The sequence below is a fragment of the Poromitra crassiceps genome, assembly GCF_964638095.1.
Source record: "Poromitra crassiceps genome assembly, chromosome: 13".
Lineage (NCBI taxonomy): Eukaryota > Metazoa > Chordata > Actinopteri > Beryciformes > Melamphaidae > Poromitra > Poromitra crassiceps.
The window spans coordinates 32,669,978-32,694,905 of record NC_139644.1 but is presented as its reverse complement, the minus strand read 5'-3'; the positions used below and the strand labels follow the sequence as shown (position 1 = coordinate 32,694,905).

The following is a 24,928-nucleotide window of genomic DNA, read 5'->3' as shown; positions in this document are numbered from 1 at the left end:
CGACATGTTGCACAGGCTGTAAACAGTGTGGAAGCAGACGACATGTTGCGCAGGCTGTAAACAGTGTGGAAGCAGACGACATGTTGCGCAGGCTGTAAACAGTGTGGCAGCAGACGACATGTTGCACAGGCTGTAAACAGTGTGGAAGCAGACGACATGTTGCACAGGCTGTAAACAGTGTGGAAGCAGACGACATGTTGCGCAGGCTGTAAATCTTGCCGTCCTGCCGTGGGCGTGGCCCATTACGCTGTGATGCGGTCTTCTGCTGCCACGCTTTTATAGGGGTGCAACCGCACACCCAATTACCAAATGGATTTGGTGGGACAGACGTGGAGGGAGAGAGGAGGGAGGGAGGGAGAGAAGGAGGTGTATGTGGCTTAAGTAAGTGAGAGGAAGGTGTGTGTGTGTGTGTGTGTGTGTGTGTGTGTGTGTGTGTGTGTGTGTGTGTGTGTGTGTGTGTGTGTGTGTGTGTGTGTGTGTGTGTGTGTGTGTGTGTGTGTGTGTGTGTGTTCGTGTTCGTGTGTGTGTGTGTGTTCTTTTGTGCTCCAGCCGTGTAGCAGATGTGATGGATATTGGAGAAATGGCTAATCGGTGCAGATTTAGTAAAGGAAATCAATAAGGGATCATGGCTTTTACCTGGTTTGCCTTCATCAGTGCACATTATGAAAGGATGTAATATTATGTTCATCACATTTTGTACAGTCAGTGTATAGAGATTGCTCTTCCCATTTCTGTTGACTTCTACCAAACAGAAACAGTTGAACGAGATTATATACAGTTAGTAGTAGTAGTAGTATTAGTATAATAATTCTGTTTACTGTAATACATTTCTATCTTTTCAAAGCAGATACCTTTTATTATTATTATGATTGATTATTATTATGATTATTTTAATGGATTTTCCTTTGGTGATTCTTTTTTTTTATAAAGTGGAGTTTGACAGGAGCGAGATGTCCTGAGTGAGAGTGTCACCCATAACACTGCAAGCACATGGTATAGCCTTTAATCCTTTAAGCCTCCAGCACACCTCTGCGTATGTACTTGTGATTTTTCAGCACATCAGCAATAAGCCACCTAAAGCCTGTTCCTCAGGTGTGGGAGGAACCGTTATGTAGATTCATCAGCAGTACATCAGCCAACTAAAGCCTGTTCATCAGGTGTGGGAGGAACCGTTATGTCGAATCTGGGAAAGAGCCTGGGGCTCCAAGCCCCCCCACTGGGCTGCTGTTGCCGCAGAGCGGTGCAGCAGGCAGGCATCTCCCTGGCTTTTAGGCCTGCTTCAGATAACTCTCAACCTGCAGCTATTCTCCATAATGAAACCTAGAGACATAGGCCATGTTCACATTACAGGCAAATCCGATTTGCTGCTAAAGTCATTTTCATCATTATCTTGATTGGTTTCCCAAATCTGATTTGGGACTGGGAGTGTGTCCACACTGCCACAGATCTGATTTGGGCAAGTATTCAAGTCGGATCTGTGTGTCCAGACCTCCATATGTGGTTTGGGACAAGTGACACAAATCAGACTTGGAGCGTCCAGACTCATAAAACCAATCTGGATAGAATCATTAAGAAGTCATTAAAGTTCACAAATCAGATTTGGCCTCCTAGTCTGAACATGGCCTGAGACGTTCAGAGAAGCAGGAGAATAAAGGCTAATTTATCGCTACTGCGGAGTGTCTGGTGTTCACGCCATGGCGAGACCGTTCTCTCCGCAGAGGCACAGCATGTATGTCTGGTGAATGGAGTAACAGCGCGGTGTCTGCGGGGAGCACAATAAATAGATTCAAGAGTCATTTGACTCTCCACAGACCCTGGACACAGCTGCATTCTCCATAAATTAACCATAGCACTGATGCTCGTAGTATTATCCTACACTGAAATTCCAAAGGTGCCGCCAGGCAGGTGGCTGCATCTCCCTCCCCTGACCAGTCAGGTGGCTGCATCTCCCTCCCCTGACCAGTCAGGTGGCTGCATCTCCCTCCCCTGACCAGTCAGGTGGCTGCATCTCCCTCCCCTGACCAGTCAGGTGGCAGCATCTCCCTCCCCTGACCAGTCAGGTGGCTGCATCTCCCTCCCCTGACCAGTCAGGTGGCTGCATCTCCCTCCCCTGACCAGTCAGGTGGCTGCATCTCCCTCCCCTGACCAGTCAGGTGGCAGCATCTCCCTCCCCTGACCAGTCAGGTGGCTGCATCTCCCTCCCCTGACCAGTCAGGTGGCTGCATCTCCCTCCCCTGACCAGTCAGGTGGCTGCATCTCCCTCCCCTGACCAGTCAGGTGGCAGCATCTCCCTCCCCTGACCAGTCAGGTGGCTGCATCTCCCTCCCCTGACCAGTCAGGTGGCAGCATCTCCCTCCCCTGACCAGTCAGGTGGCTGCATCTCCCTCCCCTGACCAGTCAGGTGGCTGCATCTCCCTCCCCTGACCAGTCAGGTGGCTGCATCTCCCTCCCCTGACCAGTCAGGTGGCAGCATCTCCCTCCCCTGACCAGTCAGGTGGCTGCATCTCCCTCCCCTGACCAGTCAGGTGGCTGCATCTCCCTCCCCTGACCAGTCAGGTGGCTGCATCTCCCTCCCCTGAGGTAGCCGAGCCTTCTGTAAACCAGATGGTCCTCCTTGGCCCCCCTGCTTCTGAATTAAAGCACCATCATCTCTAACCTGCTGCTTGGCTTGAGAGGAGGGAGGTTCCTCCTACCACAGTTTGCCCCTTTGCTGCAAGGGAGGTACTCTGCCTGCCTGCTTGGTTTGGTTCCTACCTGGTTGCCCATTTTGCCTCTTTGGCACATCTCATTTTGGTCAGATCTCATCGTAGCCTAATTCAGGTGTAGCAATAGAAAGCCACACCACCAGGCAGGCAAGCAGATTTCCCCACACTGAGCGAGCCTTCCTCAGCGCCAATGACTGAGGAATTACAGTATGTAGCCATAATAATGAAGCTCAAATGTTATCAGCGATCCTCAGGCTGTGTTTCACTGTGTGTGCCTGAGTGCATCCTTAGTGACAGACCAATGGAGTGATCTGATTTTTCAGCTCCGTTGCTTTTCTAGGCTTTTTGTTTGACATTTGCTTTAACCCCAATTTGTAGTGTCTGTAGGGCCTGACAGCAGGGCCTGACAGCAGGGCCTGTGCTGAAATATGGACACAGCCTTTTACCCTTTGATACAAGCCGCCCATTGAATAGGAGCATCTAGGAGGAAAGTAGCATCATTTGAAGGCTACAATAACCAACACAGTCCCCTCAGTCATTTCATTGACAGCGATCTTAATTACAGAATTAACGGAAGATTAAAATAATTCAAGCATTGATGCACCACAATGCCTCATTCAGGCATTGTCAATTTGTCGCCTCTCAAGTCCCTCACTAATTTATCTGCTATGCAGAGAGAGAGAGAGAGAGAGAGAGAGAGAGAGCTCTTTGAGAAGTGAGAAGAAGCCATATTGATATTAGATTAATGTGGTGTAATCGGATGAATATTCTTACATTCCCTCCCACCATCTCTCTCTCTCTCTCTCCCACTCAGTCTACAGTATACTGTATCTCCCTCTCGTCTCCCTTCATTCTTGGTGGCCTTGTTAATTCCCTGTGCTCTCTAAGGTAAATAATCCCTCCTGTCATTTTGGATTATGCATCTTCCTTTCATCAGACAGATTAAGATGAGTCCTCCTCCCTCTGAAGAGTCACCCTGTCTACTTTCTCTCCATTGCCAGTCTCTATATCTTTTAATTCCATCCATTCTCTTCCTTCTGTAAAGTCTTCTCTCATCTTTCATCGTCTAATTCAGGCACCACAGGCTCAAACCAATCTTTCCAAAAACTTATCCTCATTTCCCCTCTTAGCTTCTTGTTCAGTCTGTGATTTTGAGCTTACTATAGAGCAGACAGCTTCTAGTGGACAGTGGATAACAAAGTAGAAGCACTGTCTGATACAAGGCATTGGTTTGTTAGCCTGGTTAAAACCATCCGGAATCCGGGAACTCACATTCTGCTTAGTTCTGTGAATCCGTCTGGGCTCTGAGCTGTGCACAGTCATTTCAGTGGGTGGAAGTATCCAGTCCTTCAGCCAATCAGTGTCGGATCCAGTCAAATACAAATCCACTCGGAAGAAAGGCGAAAACATCTTTTCCGCTGAGAAACTCCGCTATTGCATACTCCTGATCTTGTTTAATTGTTGTTATTGAGTCTATTTCTGCAGTAACTGCACTTATGGCTGTTTAACATTACTGCTCGAGCCTGAGAGCCATGGAGGCAGCCATTACTGTTTTTGCCAACGGCGTACGTGGTGATTGGCCGGTTATGATGTCAACTACAAGGAAGGTCCCTGATCTCGCAGAACAGAACACAATGTGAGTTCACGTGACCGGATGGTTTTAACCAGGCGGTTGGTTTTTTGTAGGGAATCAACATGATCAAGTTTGTTTCTTTAGCCAGCAGCAATCTAGTTCACCGCAGGATTTGATGCAACTCTGGCCTAAATGTCACCATTGTGCCAGTCGCTAATCAGTTTAGGGCTTAGCTACAATTAATAGCTTCGGCTAATCACGGTCAATTAAATCAAGTCATAGCAGCCCTCCAATAAGAACAGGAGCAGTGTCTCTGAGATGGACATATCAAGACAGAAACAATAAGAACAGGAGCAGTGTCTCTGAGATGGACATATCAAGACAGAAACAATAAGAACAGGAGCAGTGTCTCTGAAATGGACATATCAAGACAGAAACAATAAGAACAGGAGCAGTGTCTCTGAAATGGACATATCAAGACAGAAACAATAAGAACAGGAGCAGTGTCTCTGAGATGGACATATCAAGACAGAAACAATAAGAACAGGAGCAGTGTCTCTGAGATGGACATATCAAGACAGAAACAATAAGAACAGGAGCAGGGTCTCTGAGATGGACATATCAAGACAGAAACAATAAGAACAGGAGCAGTGTCTCTGAGATGGACATATCAAGACAGAAACAATAAGAACAGGAGCAGTGTCTCTGAGATGGACATATCAAGACAGAAACAATAAGAACAGGAGCAGTGTCTCTGAGATGGACATATCAAGACAGAAACAATAAGAACAGGAGCAGTGTCTCTGAGATGGAGATATCAAGACAGAAACAATAAGAACAGGAGCAGTGTCTCTGAAATGGACATATCAAGACAGAAACAATAAGAACAGGAGCAGTGTCTCTGAAATGGACATATCAAGACAGAAACAATAAGAACAGGAGCAGTGTCTCTGAAATGGACATATCAAGACAGAAACAATAAGAACAGGAGCAGTGTCTCTGAAATGGACATATCAAGACAGAAACAATAAGAACAGGAGCAGTGTCTCTGAGATGGACATATCAAGACAGAAACAATAAGAACAGGAGCAGTGTCTCTGAGATGGACATATCAAGACAGAAACAATAAGAACAGGAGCAGTGTCTCTGAGATGGACATATCAAGACAGAAACAATAAGAACAGGAGCAGTGTCTCTGAGATGGACATATCAAGACAGAAACAATAAGAACAGGAGCAGTGTCTCTGAGATGGACATATCAAGACAGAAACAATGGGTTGTTGTGTTGTGTGTCTTGACCCACACTGTTGATGATGCTTGATGAAAAGCTTGTTCTTGTCTAGACTTTCTCACCCACCAAAGCCAAGTGCCTTTTCATCTCCCTCACTCTTCCCCCTCTGTATTCAACTCTTTCTCTTCATAGCCTATTTGTTGGTTTGCACTGTACTAATGGGCACATAAACATGTGCACAGAACACTGTCTCTCTCTGACTCTGTCTCTTTGACACAATTATGAGAGGGCATTGTTTTGCTACAAGTACACCAGCAAAGAGCAAATGTCCTCGTCAGCATTCTTCAGTCTTGGCCCAGCAAACAAAGCGTTGCGCTCCAAATACGTCAATGCATCAAGGATTACTAGTGGCTTTTAGATAGCCGGGAGAATTGCAACATATTAGTCAAACGGCCCTGACATGATTCAACAATCCCAGGACCTGAGTATCTGTAATCCACCTCATAACTATCCCGGAGCCAGGAGCTTGTTGAGCTTCCAGCGTGACCACGCCCCAATTACACATAGTAGTGGCACGCTGGCATTGACCGTGCCTTGCTCATGGGCCTGGGCAGTGGGCACTAATCTTATCATCTTGACCAAACTGTGTTCCATCATGACATGTGCCAGGTTGTTGTACACGCCACGGCACTCAGTACCTCTGTGCAGGATCAAAACGGTGGCGTCGCTCTTGCACAATGAATGGGGCTTTGAACTCCAGCTGGGGGATTTGAAGAGGTTATTTTTGTTCTCCTTTCAGAATGAAAGATTAACGTGGCCCCAGCAGCCATCTTCACCCTCCCTGTGCCTCCCTCCATCGCCTGTTCTCTTTCTGCCAGTACCAACGCACGTCTTTATTTAGAAGCCGTTAGGGGCAGGCAGGCAGTTAGTGTAGCGTGAGGCAGGCAGATCAGATCACAGCACACAGGCTTGTCAGGACCACTAGATGTAGGTTACTTTGCTCAGACCTGACGTGGAAGCCAGCTTCTATAATGTAGGCCAGTTGGGCTAGGCTGATGCATACTGCCTCAAGTGTCCGCAGAATAAAGGCCACCTGGGTCATCCCCCAGTGGGGAGGGGATATAGAGATGGTGATGAGGGACAGGGGGTGAGACCCCTCAGGTTGTTACAGTAACCCCTGGTGTGTGGTGTGCCTCATCGCCCAAGCTGCTCCACTTCACAGCACCTCAGGGAATGTTGCCGTGGGGTCTGCTGTCAGTCCTCCCCCTAGAGGGCAGTCTTCAGTGATGGGTACCATCGTGTGAAGCTATCCGGCATTCAGTGGATTTGGACTGCTGGTCCATCCATGCAAGGCCAGCCAGGCCAGAGCCTTGGCTAGTCCTGAAACCTATCAAAAATGGTCCTTTCTCTTCTTGTGAGGTTGACAGCCTAGAGCCTACAGCTCCAGACCTCCTGTTTCACACACTTTTCATTCACATGTCATTTAGTTTTTTATTCTCTCCACTCCACTCCACTTCTGTTTACGTTCTGTGTGTGTGTGTGTGTGTGTGTGTGTGTGTGTGTGTGTGTGTGTGTGTGTGTGTGTGTGTGTGTGTGTGTGTGTGTGTGTGTGTGCTCGTGTGCACCCGTGCGTGTGTTTGTGTAGGTGGTGTGTGTGTGTTCGGCACTGCTTCACAGGATATCCTGTGGAAGTAGAAGTGACTAATCAGTGAGCAGTAGCAGCTGCAGCAGCAGAGTGAGTGAGTGGTGTGGACAGGGCCTCTCGCTCCCTGTCACAACCACTCTGAGGTGCCTACAGCGCAGGTCACAGCCACTCTGAGGTGCCTAGAGTGCAGGTCACAGCCACTCTGAGGTGCCTAGAGTGCAGGTCACAGCCACTCTGAGGTGCCTAGAGTGCAGGTCACAGCCACTCTGAGGTGCCTAGAGTGCAGGTCACAGCCACTCTGAGGTGCCTAGAGTGCAGGTCACAACCACTCTGAGGTGCCTAGAGTGCAGGTCACAACCACTCTGAGGTGCCTAGAGTGCAGGTCACAACCACTCTGAGGTGCCTACAGCGCAGGGTTGACCATTACATGGAATGTCGAGCCAGGGAGAGACATAACGTTTGCCCCTATCTGTAAAATGATCTCAAAACGTTTTGAGTCAGCTTCAACTAATGCTCAAGTTTGGTGTTCTGTATAGGGAACACATCACCATGCTACTTATTTCATTTCAATATTTCTGTCTCCTGGGGAAGTTGAAGGGTGTTAAAAGTAGGACTTGAGTGTGGAGAATTCAACACACTAGCCTTTAAATTGTAAGTAGGGTACTTGGCAGTAACCTGACATCTTTTTCCGGAGCGGCTTACATTCAGACTCTTGTGTGTTTTTACTCAAGGACAAATGGCTCCTTATTAGAGCTGTGCATCTTCACTGATCTCACGATTCGATACGATTCGATTATACAAGTCAACGATTCGATTCGATTCGATTATACGATGCATCTCGATGCATCTCCGATGCATCTCGATGCATCACGATGCATCTTAAATCGAGGCATCACTTTTTCCGCAATACATGATTTATTTTTTCACACTTTCTTTTTTCTCACTGTGTGGCTACATTTAAAATAAAAGTGCATTTGGAATTGCATTGTATTATGATCCATAATTAAAATAAACAACTGCATGTACTTACATTCTATTTTATTTGATTATTAAAAAAAAAAAAAAATTTTTTTTTTTTTTTTTTTTTTTTTTTATAATCGATTTTTGATATTTGTTAATCGATTCAGAATCGTCCTATTAAGCATCGCGATGCATCTCTGAATCGATTATTTTCGACAGCTCTACTCCTTATGTTGCATGGAACTGAACCTGTGACTTTACGGTTACAGGACAGTCTCTCTAACCGTGGGCCACCCTGCCCCAGATCTGTACGTGTCCCTTTGTCTGAACCGTCCTCTCTGTGGTGTTTCTTCAGGCCTCCCACGGGCACAGCAGCACCTCGCCCTGCCACAGCGTCACCTCGGCCACCCACTGCCAGCACAGCCAAGAGCTCCACAGCCAAACCTGCCACTACTAAAACCTCCCCCACCACTCCCAAACCCGCTGCCTCCAAAACCACCTCCACTACCCCCTCTGGTGGCAAGCCTCCAGCATCACAGGCATCCAAGACCACAACCCCTGTAAAGAAAGGTAACAATTTTATTTTTTATTTTTTTGGTACATTTCTCATCACTGATTTTCTACTATTTGAGCTCCTGGGCTCCACATCCTCAATGAGAGACCATGAAGATGCTTGCATGATATCATCATCATGTAAAAGCTTGTGACCAACTGAGTTATTTCTATATTTGTATGCATTACAATGTGCTGTGATTTAATCTAACTCTCCCTCGCACTTATTTCCCTTCTCTAGATGTTACCAAACCAACCACCCCTGCAGCCAAAAAGCCTGCAGCATCTCCCCTCCCCCGCCCTGCCTCCACAACCAAGTCCACCAAACCAGAGGCCCCCAAATCAGCATCCAAATCAGACTCCACCACCAAAAAGCCTCCTGCGAGTAAGGCAGCAGACACAAAGACACCCGCCCGCCCCAAAACACAAGACAGCAAGCCCACAGCTTCCAAGGCCCCGGGCTCCAAACCGGCTGCAACCAAGACCTCCAGCCCCAAGAAGACCGTGGGCAGCAGCACCCCGACCCCGGTGAAACGTGGCCCCAAACCCACAACCGCTGCCGAGCCCGCCGCTAAAGACAATGAAGGGAAGGAAGTCGCTGCTGCCGTCGCTGCTGCCGCGGCTATCGCTACAGCGGCTGCTGCTACAGTGGCTGCTGCCGTCACCAGGTGATGTAAAATAAAGTCAAGTCAAAGTTCTTGAGTCAGAGGTTCAGCTTACTTGAATGTATGATTTAATATGATTTAAGGTCTCATGAGAGGAAGAGACGCACCAAGCATGAAGGCTGCATGGATACACTTCGTCGACGAGATAGAAATTGTTAGTCTTTTAGTGGTGCTATGATGCACAGAGAGCTGACATCAGAATAGATAGGTTAGTGCTGATACAGAGCCATGGTACAGTAAGTTGTACTATAGAGATTACATATTGTGATGAACATTCAGAGCATTGTTAGAAACAGCACATTCTTAGAATGGACCAGAGTACAGCTGTCAAACATTTACTAACGTACTCAAGTTAAATTTCCCACAACAATTCCCCCTTGTTGTTTGTAAGACCAGCAAAGTAAGATGGAATGAGAATTGAACTAATCTTCCTGCATGGCCCGGGAGTCTGCGTGACAGTCTCAAGATCTGATTACAGATTAGTAATAATCTGTGAGTGCACAACAGGTATTAAACAACAAGTATCAATAAACATAAATCACAGAGGGCAAAGTGCACCACCAGATGCAGGTCATGATGCCAAAATCCCCTCATGCTTGACTAGAGGACTGCAAAAGAGCTCCTGGGTAAACTGCTATGCTAACCACAATATGGAAAGAACTTTTCAGGGAAACCCTCAAAGATGGCAAAAGAGGAGAAAACCCACAAAAGTTATACCCTGATCTAAATAAGAAATCAATTCCAAATGATCAAACAGCAAAATATAACCATATGGTACCCCACTTAAGGAAAATTATGCAATTTAAAGGTTGCGACTGAAATTATGACATACAGTCACATGTTTTGGCACGGAGTGAAATAAAATCACACAGGAAATAAAAGGCCAGACAAGATTTCCTTTCCTATGTATTGTGTGTCACCTTAATGGTGAGGAAAATATGACTTGTAAGAGTTACCATGAAGCTTGAATCAATGTGGATATAGAAGGAAACATAATTGTTTAATTTGCTCTGAATGCCCAATAAACCAAATCAGAGTAGGAAAACAAGATGAAGGCGATGGAAGCCCAGGTGCTGCTGGCCCTGAACCAGTGCATGTGGCTCTGCGGCAGCGTTTGGCATGCTTTGCCTTCCACCTAGAGACTATATTTAGTGTTTTACAAGAACAACATTGATGTGTTTCATGAGGCAATTTAGCACTGTAGCGATAGGGCTGGGCACTATGGTGGAATTCATTATGACGATAATGAATTCCATATGTATATGTATGACAATAGCTTCATATGCAAAATCACATCAACTCATCAAATGAATGTTCATCTCATTGAACCGAATGGTAATGTTACGTAGCTGTGATTTCTGTGTTATGCTGTTGAACATGTACTAACGTTCACTTTTCCACTACACCAGGCCTGAGGAGCCAGAACCCGCTGCATTGGTTTCCAGCCAGGCCAAAGCAACTCTGGAGGCAGTACAAGAACCAACTCCACAAGCCACCCCAGAAGCTGTCTATGAACCAACAGCAGAACCAGTGCAAGAATCAACTCCAACAGCAGAACTAGAACCTGAGGCAGTCCATGAACCGGTCTCTATCCCTCAGCTTTCTGCCCAGCTGGACTTGGTCCACTTTGAGGAGCCTGCTAATGTGTCAGTCTCTTCCTTGGGAACCACTGTCATGTCTCCTCCTTGCTCCCCACCAGGCCCCATGTCTCCTGTCAGAGAGCCACAGGACAACGCTCCTCTGCTGGACATGCATGTCCAGCCTGATCCCTGGGACATGAGCCAGCCCATGGCTGCTCCTACCATGGCTCCCCATAGCCCAGTCAAGGTGAAGATGACATTCCAGACAGAAGAGGAAAAGGAGGAAGAAGAAGAAAAAAAGGAGTGGGAGGAGAAGCTAATGGAGGAGAAGGAGAACCTCTTCATGCCGACCCCCATAGCTCCATCTACAAATGCCTTCAGTATGCAGGCTCAGCATCACTTGTTGGGAGCCTCCCCCAGGGAGGATGATTTCATCTCTGGGGCCCTTCTCTCCCCTCAGGAAAAGGAGGTGGCAGTGGAGAAGGCTGACGAGGAGATCAATGAGGATGATGATGAATATGAGGAAGAGGAAGATGAGGAGCAGAGGAGACTGGGCCATCAGCCTTCATCCATGTTCACTGACCTGAGTGGTTCCCAGCCCTCCGAGGAGCTCCAGGTCAGGCCCTCAGGCTTCGGTGGTTCGGCGGCTTGGCATGGTGACGACCTGCTCTCTGGCATGGACTCTGAGGATGTGAGCAGCTGCACCAGCAGCCGGCAACAAGGAGTTTCTGACCTGAGCAGCACCCAGCACACCGCACTCCTGGAGGGCACCCAGAGCTCAGACGCCCTGATCGACTCAAGCCTCCGTGGCTCGGAGGGAGATGTCAATTTCATGGGTTCTCCCAATGTGGAGACGCTGGCCAATGAGGAGGACGAGGATGAAGAGGAGGAGCGAGTGGATGATATGGATGTGAGTTCGGAGAGGGTGGAGGAACATCATAAGGTGTTCCAGCAGCAGGGACATGAGGAGGAAGAGGATGATGATGTAGAGATGCCTAGTGAAGGAGTAACGGAGAGCGGCCTGGAGAGCTGCGGGAATGCAGATGAAGATGATTTCAATGAGGAGGAGCGTTTGGACAACCTCAACCGCTCTGCTCCCAAGCCCTCTGCTCCCCAGCGCTCTGCTCCCCAGCCCTCTGCCTGGGGCCAGACCAATCCCTTCACTGATCCCTGGGCCCAGCCGACCTCACTGCTCTCTGCATCTTCCCCGAGCCCTGTCTCTGACCACGGGGCAGCAGAATCCGAGACACCCACCCAGTCTCCTGCCCACGCATGGTTGGACAGCAGTAGTCCCTCTCTGGCTCCTCAGTCAGAGCAAGATCCCCACGTGCGTCAGTCAGCCCATGAGGAGATGAAGACCTCAGCCCTCGAGGAGGCGTGTGCCCCACCGGCTGCCCCAGCTGTCGGCATGTCCCAGTCCAGCACCCTGAGCGGCACAGCTCTGGCTGTCCACAGCAGCAGTGAGACAAGCACGCCAGAGGAACTCCGCGACTACGACAGCAGCTCCGGGGTGGAGTCCCATTCCGACAAGCAGCAGACTCCCGTTCCAACTTCGGTCCACCCTGACATGGAGCAGGACCTGGGAATTCACCTAGAGAAAGGTGATGGGGAGGAGGAGGAGGCCGAGACACTCCCTGCTGATGAAGTCCTGGGAGCAGGTCCTCCGACCGCTCCCGCCTCCGCCCCTTCGTCCGCCTCCACCTCAGGGGATGAGGCCAGCGACACAGAGGGCGAGATGCAGATAAACGACCCTGATGCACCCATGATCATGGACGAGAGCGCAGGGTTCGACAGCCCCCCACCTACCCACAGTCTACCTGCTCTGGATGAGGATGAGGAGGCGGTGGATGCGCCAGCAGGAGATGGCGAGGAGGATGGAGGTGGTGCCACCCCTCAGTCAGCCAACTCGGTGGCATCTTATGGCTTCGACTGCACCACATCCAACTCCAACGCTCACTCCATGGCTGAGAGCTGCGGAAAGAGTCCAGGAATCTTCTCCCTGGAGAACGAGGAGCAGCTGCCAGAGGAGGCCAAGGACCCCTCTCTCATCAAGGAGCTGACCTTGCCGTCGGCCGCTGCTGCCCAGGCGGAGGACCTGCTGGGTAGGCCCGTGGACCTCATGCCCTTGGGCCAAGCCGGCCTGGACGACCACCACTACATGCTGGGGGGGAAGATGGCAGCAGACAACCTGACGGAGATTGATCCACTGGAGCCCAGCCGCCACCTTGTGGCTCAGCCTGTTGGGGACCCCAGCGACAGCCAGACGCCCTACTACTCTGCTACCATATGCGATAAGACTGATAGCTTTCTGGCAGGTAACGTATAAGCCCCTCCCATCCCCCCTGGAATGCACCTTTTCCCTGCAACCCTCCCCCTTTACCAGTTGTTGTTCGTTTACTCTCCAGTTCGGTTAGATGGCTTAGAAGAAGAAAAAAACACAGGGGAGAGCAAGATTCTAGGAAAAGATTTAAAAAAATGAACAAGAGGATGGAAAAAAAATAAAAGTGACTGTAGCAATTTTCAAATGAAACCTCCCTCTTTCATACTGTTATGGTCATGGCTATGAGTGTACGGTTTAAACTTCTTTATGTACAATAGCGACTACCATTTTCTATTAGAACGTTCTTTTGAAGTAACACTGCATATTCTGTAGCCCCTGACAGGGTATTGACTGACTGGTCCAATGTGACTGAGCCTTTAAAGTGAAAGGAGAAAGAGAAAAAAACAAAACACGGATGGAATGAAACGGACTCTACCTAATGTGTATTTATCCTACTGTTTTTACCGATCAAATGTCAATGATTATTTTGGTTTTGTTTTGTACTTGCATATTTGTTTGTTTTTATTTTGTTTTGTTGTTGTTGAAACCTGGTCCTCCCTACCCTGTGTGTACACATGTCACACACACACTCCATGTTCTCCTGCACTATAGCAGTAGTTCCATACTCCTTTTTTTTTAAGTTTGTGTTCTTGTTTCAAGGCTTGACCATTTTAGCTGTCAAATAAAGGTTAGACAATAACACGGCTCTGTTGCCTTGACAGGTTTGTTGAGGTGGGTATGGGAGAGTATTAGATTGCAGTTGGTGACGTTTTTACTGTGTGCTTCAAGAGGTTCTACTCTCCGCATAGGTTGTGTGCAGTCACGTACAATGTGTTTCAGGCGTTTGGTTTTAAGTGGCTATGCTTCAAGCCTGAGTTAGTTGATCATTTGTGATTCAGAAGAGACTAACAACACCGAGCCTATTATTTGTCAAGAGACCCTGCATTCCCTCCATCTGTCACAGTTCGGCTTGACACTCGCTTAAACGTTTCCTAGTGGGTGTTTGGTTTACTATTTCAACAGTATCTTGCATGTTTGACTAACAGAAAAACATTGTGTACTACCTGATGAAGTTGCAACAGCTTTACATTAGAGATGTTCAGAAATGAATGGTTCACAACTAACTAGATTTTTTTTTTCTCAAAATTCCATTAAAACATCGTTGCAAGGCACATTGTTCCCGTTTCTTATTTCCCCTATCGATTCAGCATGCCTGGCATCGTTGTCCTCGTGTTTGAACCGCTGTGTGTATTTACTGTACATGTGTTCGCACAACAAATTTCCCATGGCATCTCTTCTTATATTACCCTCCACCATGGGAATAACTCATGAACAGGAAGTGATGCAACATTGTGGAATGGTGTTGTATCTAAAATGGAATTTTGGTTCAATCAAAGAGGTATTCCAACCGTTGTCCCAGTGCCCTGTTCTCCAGCATGCTTATGCCTCTCTCTTCCTCTCTGACATGTGTGGGTTCAACACAAGATGACCAGCATCATATTCAGAACACATCCTCGGCAAGTGGTACTCACTTTGCCATTAGGTACATCTCCCGTGTGACCTCCCATGTGACCTCAAGGTTTTATGCACAACTGCTTTAAACACTTCAGCAAACGTGAAACCTGCTCTAACCTGCCTGCATCCTCCTGAATGTTCCACTCACACACACATCCATACACAAGCGCACACACACACACACACACACACACACAGATATACCGGAACAACCATGTGAAAGCATTTGTGAATGAGGAGTTGAATGTTGAAGCTCGAGGACCGAAACCAAACACTTCCTCTAGTTCATGACCTTTGACCCCTTTCCTCTGACCTGCCTGCTCCCTGACCTGGAAACACGTGGGACCCCTGTTTGTTGGTACTGAAATCACACACACAAACACACACACCCTTTTGTCTGCTCTACCTGAAACACAAGTGTTCTCTGAAATGCCAGCTTTGGTGGTTTGCCAAATTGTGATACTCGACGGGGGAGCTCTGTTTCTTGTTTGATTTGGGAAAACCACGGCTTTCCTTTTGAAAGAATATCGTTAAATAGGGCACTGCCAAAATAAAGTGAATCAGCTAGGATTAGGATCATTCCCATGTCTTGGTGGTGATTATACATACAGGGCAGTTTGGTCAAAAGGCTGAAGCATATGAACTGTAGTATTGAATTAGTCAAATCGCAATACTAACTTCTGAGCTATAATAATCGTGATTTTTGCTGTTGGTTTTATTCCCCATGTGTTCATTTGTCTCTGTCAAGTAGCTATTGCCTGTATTGTACTGACTGTCTTGCATGTTAATTATCATAAAGATGAGACTAACGTACACAACCAATGACAGCATATTGAAATGACACTGAACTGATTCAGCACATTTGGATTGCCACCAGTTAGATGTCAGACCTCACAAATATAATGGATAAATTACTCATAACTATTCATGCAATGCACATATTTTTGGATCAAAACTACAGTAATTTCTTTGAAAACTACTCCCACAATATGGGCAAAGAGCTTTATTGTGAAGTCTTTGAATGCCAGTATGTTAAGGTTGATGTAATGTGAGGATATCACTATCAGTGAAGACAAGTGCAAGAAGACCATTGGTATCTGACAATTAGAACATCATTTTTAGAACAAATACCCTATCACTAATAGTGATCCATCCAAGTGATAAGAAGTGAAGTGAACCTACTAAGCTTTGATTATTCAACAATAGGGCTCTCAAAATTGGCCCAAAATCATATTTGAATATTCCCTCTAAACAAAACATAGTTCGATTCTAATACTTTTTTCTTTTTTGCGTTCGTGGCAAGGCAAACCAATACAACCAGAGAGCTTATATAACTACTTGGTAGGCCTATATTTATTGGAGGGGGGGGGGGGGGTCAACATAATTATTTTTTTTATATATATATTTATTCAGTCAGCATTAGTTCAGTAGTAGCCTACACTTTTGTAATATTTTTAAATAACAAGGCAAACGATGTATGTTTTTTATGTTACCCTCTTGGCCAGTTTTTTCTTACCTTTTGCCTCGTTAAATGTAAAAAAAGATATATAATAATAACAATAATAAAATAGAATTATTTCGTTAATTTTCATATTCGAATATTATTTAAATTTTAATATTTCAATATATATCCGAATATAGAATATTCTTTGACAGCCCTATTCAACTATGAAATTAGGTTATAGCAGTGTAAAAAAGTTGATTGTGATTAAATGTTAATAATGAGACATCTTCTGGTGAGCACTTTAGTGCTGTGTGTTAGACCCTGTCAGAATAAGCATTTGTGATTTGTGAGGCAAGGACAGTAAATTAGTAAACTAATAATCTGTGTTGCCCAGCTCTACCAGCGTTGACTTGATTCAACATTGCATAGTTGAAGGGTTTTACTTCAAATGATCACAACACAGATGGAGCAGTCTGTAAAAAAAAAAAAAAAAAGATTACTCTGAATGGAATAAGTGGACGAGTGTATGGTTTGTAGCTATATGTGGCAGGGTCTGGTGTTTTGGGTGATAAGTAGGCGAGGGTCTTTTCTTTTTTTTTGGCAGATTATGAAAGTGCCCATTGTAAGCTTTCAAATGATGTGTGTCATCCAAGGAAAATAGTTGAAGAAGAAGAAGAAGATAGCTCATTTGAATGTCCGTACTGCTAAAAGCCACATTCAGAGAAAATCGCCCTGAAGGTTGGTGAACAAGCTTGATTTGCCCTGAACAAGCTTAGTTTGCTAACAAATTCTATTTAGTGATCCTAAAACTGTTCTTATATTGCGTGTGTTCTCCAATATCTAAACTTGTGTAATATGAAATAACATACAAAAAAAGTGTATCTTAATTTATGCGATTTCACAGTTGCTTACACCAGACCATGTGACATATATGTCAGTTTATTTTGGCACGCCTTTCTTTTTGTGTTACACCTTCGTCCTCCTGTGAACTTTCTCCTGAACCCTCTTCTTCCTGAACCCTGTTGTTGTTCCACCCCTTCTGTTCGATGCATGTGTCTCTAATGGATACACCAAGTGATCTTGACTGTCTCACAGGAGACGAGAAGAGTGATGACGGGGCTGATGATGATGATGATACCCAGTCAGATGAAGATCAGGAGCAGCAAATAGACAACCAGAACCACATGACCACCGTTCCCATAGCCAACGGCCACTACTTGGCGATGGTCCCAGGCAACAGGAGGCCCATCGATCCCACTCTTGCAGCCCAGTTTGACAAGATTGCGCCCCTTCCTCCTCCGCCCGTGGCAGAGAGCCACAGTGAGAGCCACAGTGCTGGAGAACAGCTGAGGAGGCTGCAGCGGCACCAGGAGCAGCTGAGAGAGATGCAGTACCGCCGGGAGCAGGAGAGGCAGAAGAGGCAGTGGCTGGAGGAGCAGCGTGTGAGGCTGGAGCAGCAGTACCAGCTGGAGAGGCAGCGCAGGGAGCTGCTGCAGCTCCAACAGCAGATGAGAAGGAGCCCACCTGGAGTCATGCTCTCCCCTTCCTCAGGCCTCTGCACCATCTACGAAGCCATGGAAACTAGCGAGGAGGAGGAGGGGAAGGAGGACAGAGGAGAACAGAACAGGAGCACACAGAAGGAGCCAGAGGGAGAGAGAGCCCCGTCCAGCCAGACCGCCACGCAGGATTTCCACAGGCAGCTGCGCCCGGTGCCTCCGCAGGACCTGGACTGGAACAAGAAGGTGGACATGGTCCAACAGCTCATCAACCAGACCCTGCTGCTGTCTGGAGACAGAGGCTGCCCGCCCCTCCTCCTCCTCCCTGTGGGTACAGGTGGCACCCTGAGCCCCCTGGAGAGCAGCATGTGGCCCAGCCTGCTGGCCCAGTTCAGCCCGCCCTCCGCTACAGTCACCTCAGTCAGCAGCTACTCCCCTGACAGCCAGGGCAGCTCCCCACCTGGAGACTGGACTGTGGTGGAGGTGGAGACGCAGCACTGAGGACAGACAATAAACAAGTCAACTAGTCAAGTCAACCAATAATTAAATGAATCAATCATTCAGTACACCAACAGATCTGTGAACATAGTACACGTCATACCCCTGAATTTAAGTGACACAAAAATAACATTACTGAAATACATATCACACACTGGAATCATATCTGGACCTGTATTTATAGAGATTTGAAGAATATGAGTAAACCTGATCAGAAGTCAGGAGGTCTTTGACTTATGTGACCAACATCACTGTGACCTAACAGGCACATTGGTCTCAGATCAGTATGTCTATTAGAGGACACAGGCCTAAGATCAAATACACTATGCACTGTAATATGCACTGTATTACTATATACATGCATATCAGACACTAACCTTGCATTGATTAGAGCATGTTTCATGACCAGAAGCACTTAACAGCCATCTTTAACTGTCTTACACTGAAATGCACTATAGCTGCTTTAGAAACACTGTGCTCATGTGTTGTGTGGGGCAAAGCTCCACTGTATAGCTTATTTTATGTGTGTGCACTGCACTACTTATATTGAGACCAGGTACTGGTCACCTCTTAACGAGGGATTCAGCTATGACAAATTGCACTTGCTTCTTCCTCCTTTTTGACTGGATTTATACTGTCGTGTGAACTGAAGTATTTACACAGGTATGAAGTGGCAGTATTAGATTTGTGTTAGTGGATTATTAACCCCAAATCCTATCAAAGAAAATGTGTGAAAACAAAACAAGAAAATGGTTCACTGGTTGTAGCCTTCTTGAAACAGAGAGAGAGAGAGCTTTCAAGCCAGGGACCATGCCTGTGGAAAAGCCTCATAATGCAATGTTTTGGCCCCCTCGGTTCAGTCAGCAGCGGTACAGTGACTTCACTGAAGGAGTTGTGAAGGACATAGGTTGTTCACAGACTTAATAGAGCTGTCAGTCACAGAAGAGGAGGGGGCGGGAGAGAGAAGAAGGCGCTCCTTGTTCTGCTATGAGGGAGGGGGGGCAGAGAGATGGGGATGATAGAGGGAGGTGGGTGGATAGGGTGCTGGTTGGGTGGGTGAGTGGAGGGTGGTGGTGGGTTGTCTTCCCTCTCACATTCCAAAGTTGTAACCTCATTTCCTGGGTCGGCCAGTATTTTCAGCGAGTCTCCGAGGTTACCAATGATGTCATGGTGAGAGAGAGAGAATGGAGGATGTCTGAGATGGAGACAATGTACCACACTGGGAAGGCTTGGGGGTGGAGGGCAACCTCAACCCAGGCCTAATAATGTACACATCAATAGTACTGCTGACTGTTTGGGGACAGACTGTTAATACAGACTTAACACATTGTTCATATATTTTGCTCTTTTTCTATCAACCCCCCATCTGTTCTTTGTGCCATAGGCCTATATTAGAAACATCGCTGACTGTGATTTATGACAGGAAAAATCAGGTACAGATCAGCACTTGTCAACATTTCGCCTATTGTGTGTACAGACAAAGCACCTGTGTTTTTCCCTTTGTCTGCCAAATGTAGGTGAGGTCAGTCTGAGAGCATGAGAAATAAAGAACAACACTGCCACCTACTGGCTGTGGCTGAGTGAGTGAGAATCTAACCTAACATGCAATGTACAGTTAGTTATAGGCCTACAGTTGATTTTATATCATTAGATCTGTGTTTTGTATTCAAATCTATTGTCCACTTGTTTTCAATTTATGTGGTGCTATTATAGCTAATTTTATAGGATTCTAAAAAGTCATATGAATCAAAATTATTCTATTCAACATTTGTGATGCTATTTCAGTTTGAGAGGAGCATGTATTGTTTGTGTTAACACAGTTATAAAGCAGCAATTACTGCTGTATATTATGTTATCCATATCCAAGAGTTTATACTGATATCCCGTATAGTTCATCAAGTGTTAACCTTATACCCCTTATATGTAAACGAGCACAACTTACAGTAATAGTGCATGCACTTACAGTATGGGACCGGACCTATCAGTGTTGTTTTATTATGGTCTATAGTGCCTCAGGTTACTGGATAAATTGTTTTTGTTTAACTTTGCAATTCACAATTTTAATACAATGCAACAAAGTATATGCCTTTCCATGATAAATAGTTTGATATTTTGATGTGTGAATGTGTTTGTCATCATCTCTTTTATCATATTGCAGAAAAAGGTTTATTGTGTACGTTATTAATGTGAGACAAAACCATTATTAGTAGGAAATGTGAAAGACCATTGTGTGGAATATTGAATAAAATTGCTTGAAATATATTTGTCATGCAAGCTCGTACTAGTGCCGACGTCAGACTTGTAACTATCACTAGACAAGGAAAAACAAGCAGGGAGACAGAGGAAAACGGGGGCTGCTTCGATCCAGTGTATAGGTCCTGGATGGTGAACGTCTGTTTTCAGAGGGTGGTTTAGACTGTAATTACCATGTGCTCTAAACTTCAGAGCACATGGTAATTGGAAAGTTTCTGCTTCAAGTGATCTGTCTCAGACGGTAGGTGAGTAGAGGGCGTCTCAGATGATGGTCTGACTCTGTGCAGGAGAGCATTCTGTCTGAGTGGCTGTATACCGGAGATTGTCCTGCCTCTCCTCTCCATATAGGGAGGCATTCAGGTACAGTCACTGTCCATACGGAACACACGCCAAATAACTTCTATTATATTAAATATCTCTCATCAGAAACTAGAATTCAACTCCCTATGTTGTGTTGCTTAGCTTATCACTCCATCAATGTTGTATGTATATAGCTGACCCTCTGACTGACACATAGTCAATGGTAATGCCCTATCAAATGAAAGGGATGTGATGAAAATAAGTTCTTTGACACATTGAGTGTGGACTGAGCATCTATAAAGAATTCCTCTGCATCTTTTGAGGGCAACATAAAACATGAAATATTTCTCTCAGACATGAATCTGTGACCTGCTTCCACAACTGCCTGCCAGTTATTGCTAGAACTTAACAGCAGCCTCTCCTGACCACTCCTGCATATAATGAGTTGTAATAGCCACCTTCAGAGGGTCAGGAATCTATAGGAGATCCAGCGTCTCCTTTGTCTCAGTATAGAAATGTAGAAATGTAGTGAATTTGATGAATGTGCACTTGAAACATCCCTTTCGCACATGGCACACCAAGTCTACCACGTTTCCACATCAGCTCCTTTTGCACTGTACTCATTTGCCATTGACATGCTTGTTTTGTCTGTGTATCCTGTGAGTGAGTATTTGTTTGATGCAGCTTTTGCAGTCCTTTTTACCCATAGCTACATCAGGGGTTTCTGCAAGAGAATGGGAATGAAACACCTGAGCCTGTCTGTCTCCTGACTGCAGTGTCAGCAGATCCTGTGTCCATCTTAAACCCCATCAGAGGTGAGTTTTACTTTTGGACTCTATTAGTATCAGTGGCAGCGTACCTAATGAATGCAAGGGAGACAACTAGGCTACAGATGGTTTATTTTCTGTCGCTGCGTCGTTCTGTGGGTGCTTCTGCTTCATATCTGTGAAAGAATCCGGTGCTATACAGTGCTCATATTGTGCGTGGCAAATTCCTTTATAGCGGCAATAAGGATTTCATTCATTCAGTGGAACAGTAGAATTCATGTATAACAGAGGGAGTAGAGCTCCTGTCAGGACATCCGAGGGGAAAGAAGCCCTGATTAGTATTCAGTCTGTCCCCCCATTCAAGCATCCAAACATGATACATCTCAAGAGGTTTTCAGGTAGCCTACTAGAAGAAGCATGCTGTCTGTCCTTCCACTCACCGCCTCATTGCAAAAAAAATGTGTGCTTTACGTATTTTATTATACGTTTTAGAATAAACTGACATTTCTAGACCACAAAAATGACTAGCAAATCAAAAAAAAAGTATGGAGACAAAAGGTCAAGGCTGCTCTCATGGTATTTCTGTGGCTACTGAGCAATTGCATGAGATCAAATTGCTAAGAAAAGAAATAGAATAAAAGCTAAGGAGAAGAAGGGATAGTCATTTATTTTGATTGGTGGGAAGAATACAGCTTCACAAGGAGGCCCTTTGCTGATCTGAGATCTGTCAGGACTGGTTTGATTTATCAGACTTGTCATGGATTTGAAGGACAGTGAAGAGCCATCATCCCAGTATTCATACTGAGTCTTTCGGTTAGCTAAGGCTGCATGTTAGTGAGCACAACACAAAACACAGTATCCATACTGAGTCTTTCAATTAGCTAAGACTGCATAATAATAGTTAAAAACACAGCCTGTTTTTGACATTTGTGTGACATTTAAATGTGATGCAAATGGGGGTGGCATCTGGGTGGGTGCCCTTTCTCCTTATTGTAACAGTTCTATATAAACATTAGGGCAGTGGGGGGGTTAGCAAATTGATGAATTGATAAACTAGCCCGCGCGAGTTTACACATCTCGTGCGCTAATGCGCAATGCCTAGTTATATAAAAGGGAGCAAGTGGGCACTGTTTGTTTCAAGTGGGCACAGTTTGTTTCAATTTTTGTCCCACTGATGATGTCAAAAGTGACATCATTATTGACCAAAATCATCTGACATGACTGATGATGTCATAGGCACTGATGATGTCATATGCATTGTGATATCATCAGTGATGTCACTCGAGCAATTGTGGTTTCTGGTTACACTCTGGGAATTGTGACATCACTGATCATGTCATAGACATTGTGAAAAGAGAATTTCCATAATGGAGATCAACAAAGTATGATTATTATGGCCAAGGATGCATAAGGATGAGTTTTGAAAACTGCCATATATGATATATATAGCCTGGATACCTCTCTGGCTACCTCTCTCTGGGTAGATGTCAGGCTATGAATCCCCTGTAATGCAGGTTAATCCCACAAGAATAATTTTCTGGGGATTCAAAATCCCAAATTCCAGCCACAACATACTAAGCTAAACTTAATTTAATGTAAAGCACTTTAAATAGCTGCTTTAAATGGACTCTGTGTATGAAATGTGCTTTACATAAACTTCTCCAAGACTGTCTCCAAAGAACTAACAATTCCACTGCTTAGGTTGATTAGTGAGAAGGCTGTCTATAGCTTTATACCAGACAGTTAATTCTCTCTAAGTCAGACATTCAGCAAAAAGATGGTAGGACCGAAAGTAGCCTACAGTCCCTGGAGAAGATGTGTGCCACAGCTGGAAGCAGCTGGCTTCAGCTTTAAAGGTTAAAGACTGACTAATACTATGCTAGCTTATTAGCCCACCGACCATGATGATCAACAGGTCTCAGACAGTAACCTGACCAAGAGGGCGCTCGGGCGCCGCAGAGGTCTGTCTCTATACAGATGTGTCAAGTTCGCTAGAGAGAGATACATTAATACCCAAGCATGGCTATCCTTCCTTCAAAATAAAATCATAAAATTAATAGTCTCTGGACAACATCTGATCAAGTATCGGGGATGTACAGAATCACAAAATATATCAAAACACTGTGTGGAATCAGTACAATAAATATAGAGTGACATAGATTTAGCTTAAAATATGTTTTGGTTTCACAGCATAGTAGGCCTGCCAGGGCCTTTATTTTGAAGGCGGCTGAAACCGGAAATACACTGGTTTTGTTCCAGTGAGCTTTCCACTTGCCCCTCAGCGGCTATCGGCTTTCCGCAGAGCGGTGTGTCTACTCTGTGTACCGCTGCGGGCCGGGGAACACGGCCTCATCTTTCCTCTCATAACCAGCAGAGTTGGCTGTGAAATGCCGGCGGCGGGTTTCGGGTTACCGGACTGTCTTCCTCGTGTCCCGTGAGAATGAGCCGTCTTGCTGCCTGAGTTGCTGGTGGTCGGAGACTATCACAGGACAAGCTGCGCTGCCTGGATGATGCAGGCGTCTCCAAGAGTTGACACCCCGCTCCAAGGAGACTCCCCTCTCCCCTGCTCACCTGTCCGCGCGCCGTGCTGTACCGAAACGTCACCATGTTAAAATATCTATTTGAAAAATATCACCTGCGCGTTCACCAGGATTACCGACTGCACCTGTGAATCATAAGAACACCCGTTTGGCTGCTGCTTTTATTTAGCCATAATCTATGAAGACTTCAAGTGCATTTTCTACAATGATCTGACGGCGGGTCCAGTGCGGCAAATATTAGACGAATTTTCCCCTCTAGTTGGTTGTCTGCGCGACACATGATGGCAAACAACAACGACCTACAAGTAAGTTGACTAACTTTTGCTTTCCCATCATGTTAAGTCAGTTGGTGACGTACAGTAGCTACAGCCAGAGGCTCCCAAACCTCTTCATGGGAAGGATTTACATTAGACCACCTGCCCCCATTTGATAAGAGAGTGCTCAATTATGAGGCAACCCATCTGAGGGGATTTGTTTTAGCCTATATGGTACATATAATTCCATAACTGTCTAAACCTAAGCCTGGAAACCTGTCATCAACATAGGCCTAAAATACATGCTCTTATACTACATCTGGTGAATTAAAATATAATATATTCATCAGTTTACTGGGTGGGGACACACTTTGGGAACCTTTAGATGATGCAATATGCAGCACGATGTACAGTAGCTATTGCACATATGGGAGTAAGCTGGACAAAGTCAACACCATAATTATCCCACAGCCAGAAAATCGAGCTCTTCTTCTCTTGCCTGCGCCCTTGTTGACAGGCAGCCTCTTTAGTCAGCCCTGATTGCTTCTAGTCATCCATCCTCACTTCTGATCACATGCTTTTCATTTCATAAGCACACATAACCTATATATTTTCTCACTATTTTAACAT

At 45.8% G+C, this 24,928-nt stretch overlaps 2 protein-coding genes across 2 annotated transcripts in view; both read left to right on the top strand.

The window, feature by feature from the left end:
- The window catches only part of prr36b (proline rich 36b), a 44,055-nt gene extending 29,652 nt beyond the window's left edge, over positions 1 to 14,403 (top strand). The window contains exons 4-6 of the mRNA XM_083649615.1: positions 8,470 to 8,684; positions 8,908 to 9,334; positions 10,741 to 14,403. Of these exons, the coding sequence (XP_083505741.1) occupies positions 8,470 to 8,684; positions 8,908 to 9,334; positions 10,741 to 13,237 (3,139 nt within the window). The 3' untranslated portion in view covers positions 13,238 to 14,403. The remainder of the gene's footprint in view (positions 1 to 8,469; positions 8,685 to 8,907; positions 9,335 to 10,740) is intronic.
- Positions 14,404 to 23,975: 9,572 nt separating this feature from the next.
- Positions 23,976 to 24,928, top strand: part of pkn1b (protein kinase N1b) — a 53,796-nt gene continuing 52,843 nt past the window's right edge. The window contains exon 1 of the mRNA XM_083649619.1: positions 23,976 to 24,349. Coding sequence (XP_083505745.1) covers positions 24,323 to 24,349 — 27 coding nt within the window. The 5' untranslated portion in view covers positions 23,976 to 24,322. The remainder of the gene's footprint in view (positions 24,350 to 24,928) is intronic.